This window comes from Pelophylax lessonae (genome assembly GCF_965119305.1).
Source record: "Pelophylax lessonae genome assembly, chromosome: 1".
NCBI lineage: Eukaryota > Metazoa > Chordata > Amphibia > Anura > Ranidae > Pelophylax > Pelophylax lessonae.
The window spans coordinates 218,447,666-218,462,125 of record NC_138768.1 but is presented as its reverse complement, the minus strand read 5'-3'; the positions used below and the strand labels follow the sequence as shown (position 1 = coordinate 218,462,125).

The 14,460-nt window shown below is 45.3% G+C and overlaps 1 protein-coding gene across 2 annotated transcripts in view; it reads left to right on the top strand.

Moving 5' to 3' along the window:
- FBXW8 (F-box and WD repeat domain containing 8) overlaps positions 1–14,460 on the top strand; it is a 315,006-nt gene that overhangs the window by 72,846 nt on the left and 227,700 nt on the right. For both annotated transcript variants that reach the window (XM_082252220.1, XM_082252219.1), the window contains one exon: positions 10,786–10,874. In XM_082252220.1, the coding sequence (XP_082108346.1) occupies positions 10,786–10,874 (89 nt within the window). The remainder of the gene's footprint in view (positions 1–10,785; positions 10,875–14,460) is intronic.

The following is a 14,460-nucleotide window of genomic DNA, read 5'->3' as shown; positions in this document are numbered from 1 at the left end:
CAGCTTATGTAAACAAGCCGTCTGTCATTCTTCCCTGTGTAAAAATGAAGATCAGACGGTTCTACTATGTAGGACCGTTGATCTTTGTTTTTACACCAATAGCCATGTCCCTTTACAGTTAGAAACACGCCCCTAGGACACACTTAACCCCTCCCTCTCCAATACAGTTAACCCCTTCCCTGCCAGTGTCATTTTTGCAGTAACAGTGCATATGTATAGCACTGATTACTGCAGTAATGTCACTGGTAACCCCAAACGTGTCAAAAATGTCAGTCAAGGGTCCAATCTGTCCGCCGCAATGTCGCAGTACCGCAAAAAAAATTGCAGATCGCCGCCATTACGCATTAAAAAAAAAACACCAAAAATGACAAAAATCTTTCCCTTTGTTAGTAAACGCGATAACTTTTGCGCAAACCAATCAAAATACGCTTTTTGCGATTTTTTTTTTTTTTTTTTTTTTCTTACCAAACATATGTAGCATAAAACAAATTGGCCGAAAATGTTAAAACATTTTGATTTTTACATTTTTTTTGGGGGAATTTCATACAAAAATGTGAAAAATATTGTTATTTTTGCAAAATTGACGCTCTTTTTTTGTTTATAGCGCATGATCAAAAAATCGCACAGGTGATCAAATACCACCAAAAGAAAGCTCTGTTTGTGGGAAAAAAAGGACGTCAAATTCGTTTAGGTACAGCGTCGCACGACCGCGCAATTGTCTGTTAAAGTCACGCAGTAAAAAAATCGCAAAAAACACCTGGTCTTTTAGCAGCCAAATCCTCCAGGGCTTAAGTGGCTAAATAACACCAAAAGTAGCTCCATTTGTCTCAACAAAAATTATATTAAATTCATTAGAGTACAGTGTTTCTTAAATGATTTGTCAAACTATTCCAGCACTGAAAAATGACCTGAAATCAAAGTATTTAAGTGACTAAATTTTCTATAGTTCCCTGCAAACAGATTACAGAAAGCATTGTCACGGGGGAGTATCTGCTTCCTAAAGCATATGCTAAACAGTTTTTTTTTTTTTTTTTTTATGCATCCCAAAATAAAAGTGTCATTACAGTTAAGTTATAAAGGTTTACTAACCTTTAATCTTTTAATTGGATAAAATATTATTTGCCATTCTGTTCATGTCTACACCCCTTCCATGTTCCAATTGCTTTTTGAGTTTGGTATTGAGGTACATACACTGATCAGCCAAAATATAATATGACCACTGACCGGTTAAGTGAAAAACATTTTTCTCTTACGTCCTCCGACAGTCGCCGCCTCTTCATATTCGTCACATATGGGGTATTAGACTTTGCTCCGAAGGAGTAGCTAGGCAACAGAATATGTTAACATTAAAGCTTTTAACATATCCCACCCTCAAGGGGTGGTCCCCTCAGTCAATACCCTCCTACTTCCTGCAACCATATCCCAGTTTCAATGTCTAGCTTGTCAGGAGTGGCTGGCTCTCTCTGTGCTGGGGCTTTGTGCCCCAGACTCTTTCTTCTTTTTTTGATTTTTTGTTTGAGTTTTCTCTCTACCTTTACTTAGCTGTTCTTTTGTCAGCATTAGTTAGTTCTTCGGATGAAGAGGATCATGCGGGCTGGGTCTCGGGCTGATCCCCCTGGTCGCAGGTCGTGGGTCAGTGGCTTCCCAGCCTGCCATCGAGCGTTCAGCCAGGTAACGCTCCTGGCACAGTAAACGACCCATCCCTGTTCGGTGCAGGGATGATTGGTGAGGTGGCTACCTCACTGGACGCTGTGCGGTTTCTTAACCCCCATTCTGTGCGTCTTGTATGCGACTCTCCCTGCCTCATGTGCAGCGGCTTGTTCGCCTGTGCGGGTCCCCCACGCCACTGTGAGGTAAGTGTATCTATGTGGGGACCTGTCTGTCTGGGGGGTGGTCAGTCTGGGACTGTGTAACCTGCCTCTATTCACACTGTTTGTCTCCCTATCTCTCGGCTGCATGCTGTGGGCTGCAAGGGGGGGGGGGAGCTGTGTGACACTGTGTGTCAGCCTTGTCAGTGTGTGAAGCTGTGTGCTGTGGGGCATGTTTTGTGGCATGTTTGGGCACTATACAGCGATCGCTGCAGCGATCTCACATGTTTTTTTATACATTGATGACGTGTGTATTACTGTACTGTGGAGCAGCGGTTTCGGCGCCAAACGGCGCCATTTTGCCTACACTCGCTCCGGCCGCATGTTCTACATGCATGGCGGCCATTTTCTTGTAGCCTCCCATAGGCTTTCATAGAGCGCCCTGACAGCATCACTTCCTCTTCTCCAGGAACACCGATCGAGGCAGCAGCAGCGGCGAGGGTCTCCTCAGGTTATATCCTTCCTATCCATTGCCTGTGTCAGTTTTATTGTCCCTGTGGGGGTCTCATTGTGCTTGTGTGTGGTGCGGTGGGCTGCGCTCGCCGCGCTTGTTAAAGGGGCAGTTAACCCTTTATTATCCGGCATTTGTTATAGGGGCAATGGATTCTCAGGAGGGCAAATTTCCTACCGCCTTGGTGGAAAGCCAGGGGACCGCTGTTTCCCCCCCAGGGGGGGATTTAGCCACTATTGTGGCTGGCCTTGCTGCTCAGGTGCAGATGCTGGTGGCTGCTCAATCTACTAAAAGACCCAGGGTTTCTCTTTCCTCTGATTCTGAGGGTGAAGGTGCTGGGGCTGTTATGGCGGGGGCCTCCTTATCGGGGTCCCGCTCCTCCCTGGATCTAGTGGGGTCCGAGGTGGAGGCTGAAGTTGAAGGGGTTGATAATTCTCCCCCTGGCTCGCCTGAAGAGCTTGCAATCATGGATGAATTGATTGCTTCCATAAAGCAAACGCTGCGTTTGCAGGATGAAGTGTGTCCCCCCGCTGCCTTGGCGGCTTATGGGACGCAGAGAAAACGCAGGACGCCGCAGGTTTTTCCCTGCAATGATGATTTTCAGCGCGCTGTTAAGGAACAATGGCGCAATCTGCGCAAACCTTTTGCTGTACCTAGTAGGTTCAAGCTGCGTTATCCTTTCTCGCCTTCCACTGATGAAAGGTGGTGTGTGCCACCCCCAGTGGATCACGCAATTGCGGTTTTAAACAAATCCACTGCGATTCCTGCAGAGGATTCCCCTGTGTTCCGTGATGCCACGGATAGGAGATTGGAGTCTCTTGCCCGTCATACTTATTCTGTTACGGGTTCTATGCTTAAGGCTCTGTTTGCCTCTCTCATGGCGGCCCAGGCGGTCGCAAGTTGGACGCAGATGCTTAGGCGCGTCCTAGTGGCCGATTCGGCCTCGCCGGCGACCCTGGATATGGTGGATCAAATCCACCAGGGTGTCATGTATCTGTGTGATGCGGACTGGGACCGAGTCCCGTTGGCTGCGCGTGTGCACAGCGTGGCGGTGTTGTCTCGCCGCCTGGTTTGGTTGAAATGTTGGTCGGTGGACCAGTCTTCACGTAAGACCTTAGCCAATCTGCCCTATGATGGGTCTCGCCTTTTTGGGGAGTCCCTGGATGTATTGATTAAGGGGATCACCGGAGGTAAGAGCACTCTCTTGCCCCATTTCCCCAAGGCTAAGGGGGCTTCTGGGAAGAAGCATGCTAATTTTCGGCCCCCTCAGGGGTCCTTTCGTGCCTTTCGGTCGCACTACAAGGGCAAACCGTTCAAGGGTCAAGGCTCTCAGAAGAAGCCCTGGTCTGGAAAACAGAAGTCCGGTCAATCCGGATCCGCAGCCCATAACAGTGCGGCCTGAAGGGGCGCCCTCACCCAGTTTTGGGGTGGGGGGACGCTTGCTCGGTTTTCTTCGGCCCTGGTTGGCCCGCGTGCGGGACAGATGGGTTCAGGAGATCGTTCGATCTGGTTACAAGATCGAGTTTCTCTCTCGGCCGGAGAGCAGATTTTTTTCCCTCAAATCTTCAACTGTCTCCGGAGCGTTTACGGGACCTGCACCTGGCGGTGCGGGACCTGAGGGCTCAGGGAGTGGTAGTTCCGGTGCCTCATCGGGACAGATTTTGGGGGTTTTATTCCAATCTGTTCACCGTGCCCAGAAAGGAGGGCAAGGTTCGTCCAATCCTGGACTTGAAAGCTCTGAACCGCTCTGTGCGGGTTCGCAAGTTCCGCATGGAATCCCTGCGGTCGGTGGTGGCTGCCCTGGTTCCGGGGGAATTCATGGCCTCCATCGATTTGAAGGATGCGTATCTTCACATCCCCATTTTCGAGGGTCACCAGAGGTACCTTCGATTTGCCATTGCGGAGGATCACTACCAGTTTGTGGCGTTGCCTTTTGGTCTCGCCTCGGCTCCGCGGCTCTTCACCAAGGTGCTTGCACCGGTTCTGGCATTATTGAGGGCCCAGGGCTTTTCTGTCCTGGGGTATCTGGACGACATCCTGGTTCGGTCTGCGACCAGCCAGGGTCTGGAGAAGGACCTGTCAGTCACGATGCAAACTCTGCAGGAGTTTGGTTGGACGATAAATTTTCCAAAGTCGACGCTGAGTCCGTCGGTTAGTCTTCCCTACCTGGGAATGATTCTGGACTCGGTGCAGGCGAAGGTCTTCCTGCCGGAACACAAACTCAGAACTCTTCAGGAGGAAGTCAGGTCCCTCAGGGACGTTCTGCACTCGTCTTTGCGGACGTGCATGAGATGTCTGGGATTGATGGTCTCGGCCTTCGAGGCGATTCCCTTCGCCCAGTTTCACACGCGGGGTCTCCAAGCGGAGATCCTGTCCATGTGGGACGGGCGACCTCAATCTCTGGATCTTCAAATCTCGTTGAGCCGTCGCACCAGAAGAGACCTTCTGTGGTGGCTCCAGTCCCCGTTGGTGTCCGGGGACAAGTCGTTTCGTCCTATCTCGTGGACGGTAATCACCACGGATGCCAGCCTGTCGGGCTGGGGTAGTGTTCTGGGCGTTCTGTCCGCCCAGGGGACTTGGTCGGAGGGGGAGTCCTCCCTTCCGATCAACATTCTGGAATTGCGTGCGATAAATCTCTGTCTTCATCGCTGGACGGACCGGCTGCAGGGCTGCCCGGTTCGGGTGCAGACGGACAATGCCACGGCGGTGGCCTACATCAACCACCAAGGGGGCACCAGGAGTGCCCGAGCGGCTCGAGAAGTGGCCGACATTCTGTCTTGGGCCGAGACTCATGTCCCGGCGATAACGGCGGTTCACATTCCGGGGGTGGAGAACTGGCAGGCGGACTATCTGAGTCGCCAGACCCTGGATCAGGGGGAATGGTCTCTCCACCCGGCTGTCTTCCAGACGTTGTGCGCGAAGTGGGGTCTTCCAGATGTGGACCTGTTCGCGTCTCGTCTCAACAACAAGGTTCGTGGCAAGGACGCGCGACCCTCGGGCAGACGCGTCGGACGCGTTAGTGGCCCCGTGGCATCAGTACAGGCTGATGTACGCGTTTCCACCGATTCAGTTGCTGTCCAGGTTCCTTCGCAGGTTACACTCGGAACGCAGCACGGTGATTCTTGTGGCACCGGACTGGCCTCGCCGGTCCTTGTACGCAGACCTCGTGAATCTGGCGGTCGACGCCCCGTGGCGTCTGCCTCTTCGAGACGATCTCCTGTCTCAAGGACCGATATTCCATCCTGCTTTACCGTCGCTGGCTTTGACGGCCTGGCTGTTGAGACCGAGGTCCTGAAGGAGAAGGGTCTCTCCCCAGAGGTCGTTCATACCTTGATCAACGCGAGGAAGTCTTCCTCGGGGAAGGTTTATTACCGTACTTGGAAGGCCTATTTTGCCTGGTGTGAGTCCAGGGGGTTTTCACCCCGCGCGTACTCGGTTTCCCGAGTGCTGTCCTTCCTTCAAACGGGTGTCGATCAGCGTTTGGCGCTGGCTACGATAAAGGGTCAGGTGTCTGCGCTGGCCGTTCTGTTTCAACGTCCCGTGGCTTCCAACTCCTTGGTTGGCACTTTTGTTCAGGGAGTGCGGCATCTGGTTCCTCCTAGGAGGGATCCTTTGCCCCCTTGGGACTTGAATCTCGTTCTATCTGTGTTACAACTTGCTCCTTTTGAACAGATCAGGGAGATCTCGTTGTCTATGTTGTCCAAAAAGGTCACCTTTTTGGTTGCGATCACTTCGGCTCGCAGGGTGTCGGAGCTGGTGGCTTTGTCCTGCAAGTCTCCGTATCTGGTTGTTTCATTTGGATAAGGTGGTCTTGCGACCTAATCCTTCTTTTCTTCTGAAGCGAGTTTCGGAATTCCATCTTAATGAGGATATTGTCTTGCCTTCGCTGTGCGCGAAGCCTAAACATCCAAAGGAGGTGCGATTACATTCTTTGGATGTTGTTCGGGCGATAAGGGTTTACCTTAAATCGACTGAGTCTTTTCGAAAGACGGACTCCTTGTTTGTTCTTCCAGAGGGTCCTCGGAAGGGCATGGCGCCGTCGGCCTCTACCATCGCCAAATGGATCAGGCAGACCATTGAACAGGCCTATGCCTTGCAGGGGAAGGTTCTCCCTGTGCCTGTGAAGGCGCACTCTACCAGATCTCTGAGTACGTCTTGGGCCTGTCGTCATGGGGCTTCTGTAGCCCAGGTGTGTAAGGCGGCGACTTGGTCGACCGTGCACACTTTCACAAAATTCTACAAAGTAGATGTTCAGGCATCGGCGGATGCTTCCTTTGGCCGCAAGGTTCTTAGTGCGGCGATTCCCTAGGGTCCCTTGTTGGGGACCACTGGCTGTTGGGATAAGTTTTTTATCCCCTGGTTATTTGTCTTTTCCTGGGTTGTTGCTCCTGTTGAGCACCTGTTTTTTCCTGTTGCCCAGTTGGGTTCCTTCCTTTGGTAAGGTTCCTTTCTTTGATGTGGAGACTGCGTTGCCTTTCGGCGCGGATGCGTTTCCCACCCCTCATGTTTGCACTGCTTTGGGACGTCCCCATATGTGACGAATATGAAGAGGCGGCGACTGTCGGAGGACGTAAGAGAAAACGGAATTTTTGTAAAATCTTACCTGTAAAATTCCTTTCTCTGAGTCCTCCGACAGTCGCCGCCCCCGCCCCTCTTTTGGGATTTGGTTGTATACTCTACTGCTATTCCACTGAAACTGAGATATGGTTGCAGGAAGTAGGAGGGTATTGACTGAGGGGACCACCCCTTGAGGGTGGGATATGTTAAAAGCTTTAATGTTAACATATTCTGTTGCCTAGCTACTCCTTCGGAGCAAAGTCTAATACCCCATATGTGACGAATATGAAGAGGCGGCGACTGTCGGAGGACTCCGAGAAAGGAATTTTACAGGTAAGATTTTACAAAAATTCCGTTATTATCTCATTGCAATAGTACCTGAAAGTTGGTGGGATAATAGGCAGCAAGTGAACATATTGTCCCAGAAGTACAAAATTGTTTGGGACTTTCCATGTACTTCCTTGGGACTAATAACCACCTGACCAAATAGTTATGAAATCATTTTTCATATTTCTTTATCCAAAATATTATACAGATTCTTAAAGGTTTGTTTTCTTTTTTTTTTCTTTTTTTTATAGCCAACGCTTTTCACGGGCTGTCCCGCTTCGTCAGGGCCTCAGATCTGGTTAGCTACTCTAACTATATGCAAAGAAAAGTTAACCTATAAGAAAATCAATATTTGGTATTTAACAACAGATCGCATTTCATGTTGTGTGATATTTTCGTTACAGAGAAAACATTTTTAATTTCTTAAAAAGCCTATCAATTGCGAAAATTCAAAGAAAAGATGAAAAAAGTTTTGTAATACAATTAATTTTTCAATATTATGTATAAGATGAAAATATGTGAGAAAGATTACCTGTGTAATATTGTTGGTGATAGGTTGCCTGGGGGGGGGCCCATGGGAAATATCTTCAAACGATCAAAAAGAATGGCCCACATCCGATAATGGACAATATCGTAATTGCTGAAAAAGTTAATGCTTGTTCTGATAGAAAGTTGTCAGAACACACAGTGCATCGCAGTTTGTTGTGAATAGGGCTGCGTAGCCACAGACTGGCCAGGATGCCCATGCTGACCCATGTCCACAGCCAAAAGCGCCTACAATGGGCACATGAGAATCAGAACTGGACCATGGAGCTTTGGAAGAAGGTGGCCTGGTCTGATGAATCACATATTTGTGTGTTTCCCTTCGCTTACATAGGGAAGATATAGCAGAATGCATTATGGAAAGAAGCTGGTGGAGGCAATGTGATGCATTGTCTGCTAAAGTCCATGCCTCGATGGGTCAGGGCTGTTTTGGCTGCAAAAGGGAGACCTACTTCATAATGGGTGGGTGGTCATAATGTTATGGCTGATTTTAGGTTAAAAACTAAGCATTGGTGTGCTGAACCATAGGCCACGCATAGTTTGGGAATGAGCCTCAAAAAGGAATATATTTTGACTACCTGGCAGGCTATGCATGTCAGCATAGATATTTAAATATATAAATGAGATTCCTTTTTTCAATGATATGAAATATTCTGGGGACCGATCAAGATATGTCCCCATCCACGGCACTGTGTCTTCAAACTTTTTAAATGAGCTTACAAATGCATTCTATTCAACATATTTCACACCCGCAGGGACTTGCAGAAATTGGCAGAAACTTACACATGTTCTGCATAATGTGATTTTGTTCCCAATGAAGCATTAAGCAGATCCCACGTAAAGCGTTGCCAATTTCTAGCCCCTCCCCAGAGACGTGATATATAAGCAAGAATTTATTAATGCTTCATGAAAATTTTATAAAAGCGTGATTTTTTATTTTTTCTGACTTTTGACAGGATCACTTCAAGGACTATTTTTAAGAGGCTGGCTTGCTTGGAATAACCCTGTTCAAAAATGAAAATTAGAGATCCTTTAATGGTGTTATGTTCACATATGTTTAAACAGCAGGTTGAATAGCTTGCTTCTAATGTGTGAAGCCTGCTTCAAGTCTCAACGGATATAAAAACGATTATGGAAAGTTGGATTTTAAAATCAATTATTTCAATTAAACTGAGTATATGAGCAATGCTAACCAGGATCAGCCTGTATTTCTAGCATCTGTTTTTTTCTAGGTATGGCAGAATCCTTCCTTGTCTGTCTTTCTGAATTTACTCTATATATTTGTTCATTTTTGTTCAGCTTACCTTTTATTTCCCATTTAGTTGGCTATCTTCCAGTGTTAGGAATGCAATAAAGTAAAAATGATTTTATTAGATCATACAGATTTTTGTGCTGCAGTTGGATTAGCAGTTTTATTCACAGAATGTTCAATAATATCTGATCCTTGGGTTTGCAATTCATTTGGTTCCTCATTATGAATGTAGGAACAAGTACAACATTGAACAAAGAACTCTAGCTCTCACAGTTCAGGCAATGCGGTAAATTCACTAACATTTACCGCGTTTAAACACGTGACTTTAATTGCCATTTTCTTTACATTCCTGTGATCCACAGGAGAAGTACAGCCAAATGAGCTTTGACTGTACTTCTCGTTTAGGCAAAGAAATCATAATTTGACTGCTGGCAGTATAAGCATTGAATCAGACAGGTACATGTGGCATCTACGGTCCTTGTCCTCTGTCTGCAATTTAAGTGTAGGCTGCAGACAAGCTCAATGTAAACCGAGCATTTCTAAAATGGGCCTTGGCCTGTGATGAATACTCAAAGTACAGATAAAGATAACAAAAAAATAAAGTAATATGTTGTACTTGCAAAGTTGTTTGGTATTCTTGGAAATATTAAAAGGGCTTATGTGTTTTAAAAGGATAATTATCCGTTAAGGCCGGGTTCACATCGGTGCGCTGCGGTTTGAGCGCAGCACTATTGTATGTGTGTTTGTGGGTTTTACATGCGGCTTTAGCTGCCCTTCCATTGACTTCTGTTAGATTTTGTGTTTTTTAAAAACGCATCAAATATGCAGTATACAGGGCTTTGATGTACTTTCATGAAAATGCACAGACATCTAATAAATGTCAATGGAAGTGCACCTAAATCCGTGTGTAAAACACACATACAATTGCGCTGCACCCATACCACAGCACACCAATGTGAAAACGGTCTAACTCTTCACTTTGCTGCAAATCGGACTTAAAAACCTTAAAAGAGAAGTAAAGGGTTCTTTTTTTTTTTCCTGTTTATACTTTCCTAGGTGGATGTAGCATCGGTCCGATGCTGCATTTGTCCCTCGGCACCTCTGCACTGAGAACCGAGTGATCGAACCCCTTCTGCCAGCTCCCAAGAAGAGAGCTGCTGAATGTTAGTCAGCAACTCTCTGCTCTTCCCCCTCCTCGCTCATTGGAGCGCTGAGCTATGGAGGGGCGGGGAGCTTCCGGCTCAGGCTGTCAGCGGCTCGCTGAGAGGCTGAGCTGGGTGTCGGTCCAGGCATCTGGCGGATCCCAACTTCCATTGTTGCGATGACGCAGCGCCTGGACCGACATCTGTGACGTCAGCAGAGAGTGGACTTCAGTTTGCTCTCTGCTGAAAACGGTTCACAGGAGTGCAAAACGGACTGCACTCCTGTGATCCATAGAGGATCTACAGCCAAACAAGCTTTGGCTATATATCTCCTTTAATTTCTGGCTTTTTATACATCTAGTCTGTCAGGTATCATATAGCAGGCATCTTTTCCCCACTTTAGGATTTTATGTTCCCTACATAGACAACAGAAATGATTTTATGGATTGAGTGAATTATGTGGCACCATGTAGCTTGACATGCATGTGTTAAAGATGCCATGAAAAATAATCATACATCTAGACTAGACAGTTGTAAAAGTTCTAACATGTTCACTGGAATATAAGAATACCTCTAGCTGTGAGCAAGTGGTACCTTCTCGTAAAGAAAACTCTTTGTAGAAATATTTCCTTTTATCTTTTTCAGAATCGCACTGGTGCTGTGAGCCAGCTGCATTATGAACTGGGGAAGGTGTTGTGTGATGTTCATACATCTGATGGAGTTGTCTTAGCAGGGTAAGATCAAATAATGTTTGACGAGTATAAAGTCTAGTAAAAAATCCATCATGATAAAAGTGTGTTGTGTTGCTTTTTTATATCTGCCAGAATTATAGATTTATTTTAGGATATTTACATTTACAAACCTTTTTAGGTAAATCATATTATTGATTAAGCATCATTAATAATCACGGCATTCAACTCTTCATGTTTTATAAAGGAATTTACGAACACTATGGATATGCCTATCCGTATATTTGTGATAGTCTCACTCCTCACACATAGTGCTTCAACAAGGATCACAAAGACAAGCTAGTGCTTCACAATGTGTTCTCTTCAGGAGACAAATGTACACCCATAACACTCCGCACTCACCAGAAGGTTTTGACTCCTCGTGTGAACAAGAGAATTAAAAACATCCTGTGTTAAATCCTGGATGTTATGGCTTCCATATACTCCAAAAACTTTGTTCTGTTTTTCTCCCAGTTTCCAATGGGTAACCCTGCCAGAGTAGAAAGTTTTCCCTGGATACCACAATAAAGGAGAAGGAAAGAGATCCCATATAGTGAAAATACCATTTGTTTTTATTAAAAATTCACATAGTAATAGTAATGCACTTCCATATTCGCCAGTAGTATTAACTTTAGAAAACTTGTTTTTTCCATACATATTTCTGGTGCCGTAAGAGGTGTCAAAACAGAAGTTACCACCACCAGAAGTTACCACCCAACACATTTCAACATAGGAAATTACATCAGGAGCCAGGAAAGTTTGTTAAAGAATCCATCGTGATAGAAGTGTGATGTGTTGTTTTTTTATACTGTTTCTGCCTGAATTATAGATTTACTTTAAAAATATACATTTATAAACCTTTTCAGGTAAAATATATTCTTGATTAGACATCATTCATAATCCCGACATTCAACTCTTCATAACTGATAACAAAACACAAATGCAATTTTCTAAAACCTTTTTTGTTTCATAATTTCATACTGTTTGTGTGAAAGATTACATAATAGGGATTCACCGATACCAGTTTTTTTAGAGCAAGTACCAATTACCAATCCCTATTTATTTATTTTTTTGGGTGCGATTTGAGCCCATACAAAATGAATTGGCTCATAGCACACTGCATAGAATTGCATGTTATTTGAACAGGCATGCCTTGCGATTCCTCTCTGAATCTTACATGCGGTTTCCCGCACTGCTCCTGTGTGAACCTAGGCTGAAGTCACTTTGACAAGCTTGGGTTCACACAGGAGAGGTACGGGAAACCGCATGTGAGTCAGACATGCATTGCGTTCCTGTTCAAATTACATGTGATTCTCTGCAGTGCAATTTGAGCTAATTTATTTTGTATGAGCTCAAATCGCACCGCACCGCAAGAAAAAGGTATCAGTTTTAGGTATTGGGGCATTTGCGCAAGTACTCAAAAAGCAAATGCTTAGTATAGGCACCGATATCAGTGCAACCCTAGTGCATAGTCATTTTATGTACTTTACAAAGGAATGCATTCATCCCATATAATTCAAATCTGAGGTGTCAAAACTTGGATTCTCTAATACCTTCTCCTTTGGGTTGTTCACACAATATGTGCATGAAAACTGACATCAGTTTCCATCAGTTTTCATGCGTGTCAGTTATGTGCCTTATTCACACCAATGTTGCTGTCATGTCAGTTTTTTTCTCCCTTTCAGAAAAAATCTGCACGTGATACCAGTGTTGTGATGTGAACAGGGCACATCGAAAACAATTTGTTTTTTGGTGCTTTTGAAGAACGAGTGCAGAAAAACTGACGTGTCTGCACCATGGTGTGAACAAGGCCTTATAGTAGATGGTGGTGGTCTGAGTCAAGATCTAGAAGGCTTAAGGGGTGAGAAAATGACAGAACTGTGTATTCTGAGATTTTGGTGGAAATTTATTTTTAGAGTCTCCAAAAATATATGAAAACCAGGCATGTGATCTAATTGAACGTTTTAAGTCCTTTCCTCATGTTTCCATGTAGTATACATACACGCATCTATCCAAAATAAAAATCACTATATAGGGATTAAGCAGTTGTACAAAATTTCAGCTGCAAGTAAAAAAAAAAAGAGTTGCCGTATCTCCAATGTCTTAAAGTGTATGTCCAGATTTTACCTCCCCAAACCCTTTCCCTCTCTACAACATATCGCAGCATTTTTTTAAATTGTTCCTGTAGCGAGAAATGGCTTTTGCCACTCCACGAGACATCATGTGTCTTGTTTAAATTCTTGCAGGGCACATGCTGGATACTTTGTTTATACGAATGTAGGCATGCTCCACTCTTACTCCTACACACTTTCAGGGGAGTTCATAAATTTGTGCCTCTGCTAAACTCATGCCCCTGCTTGGCAAATGTCAGTGCGTTTAACAGATTCATGTACCTGTTGTAAACGGGTACATGAATTTGGGGCATGCACTGAGGCTGGAGTGTCCATTTAGACACCCTGTGCTCACTGCAGCTGAGTTTCCTCCCTGTCGCTGCAGCGATCACACAGACAGCGCAGCAGCCAAGGATTTTTGAAGCTGGGTGAGTTGCGCCTGATGGGTATTTAGATACACTAGTTCTTCATCAAGTCTGCTTTCCTTGTGATTAATAGCAGACAGAGGTAGAGCCTGGTGGCATTGACAATAAAATCTGCCCATTGCCTGTGGTCAATCACTAGGAGAGAGCAGACCTATTAGGGACCCTGTGTCTTAGTTTCCCTATCAGGCTGTGGCCACTGTTGGTATTACTGGCTGCTAGGAGGCTGTCGGCTGTGAAGCCAGCAGCGTCATTAACCAGTGGCAGATGGGAAGGGGAGGGGGTAACGGTAACAAACATGCCACGCTGCTACACAATGTACAGTGACAGGCTCTCTGGCTTTTCTCTGTACACCATTTAGAGTTGGTCGTAATTACCCCCAGTTTTGTTACCTACAAACTGGAGGTAGTTCTTTTTGAAATTGGTGCAGTAATAGCAGCACTGTATAAAAGCGGAGCTACCTGAATCTGATGCATGTATCCGTAAGTGAGATGAAACACTTGGTGCAGGATATTTATAGGGCCAAAATGACAGATAAGTGTTGTTGGGTCTTTACTGAATTTTCCAGATTATGTGGCAAGACTCTTCGGACTCAAGACAGCAGCACTATTTCATTGGAAAACCAATGTATGCATGTGGAGTGAGAATTTGTCTTTTATTTGGTGGTAAATGGTAATAGATACAGTATCTCACAAAAGTGAGTACACCCCTAAAATTTTTTGTAATTATTTTATTTTTTTATCTTTTTATGTGATAACACTAAAGAAATGACACTTTGCTACAATGTAAAATAGTGAGTGTAAAGCTTGTATAACAGGATAAACCTGCTGTCCCCTCAAAATAACTCAACACACAGCCAATAATGTCTAAACCGCTGGCAACAAAAGTGAGTACACCCCTAAATTAAAATGGCCAAATTAGCCATTTTCCCTCCCCAGTGTCATGTGATTCGTTAGTGTTATAAGGTCTCAGGTGTGAATGGGGAGCAGGTGTGGTAAATTTGGTGTTATTGCTCTCACTCTCTCATACTGGTCACTGGAAGTTCAACATGGCACCTCA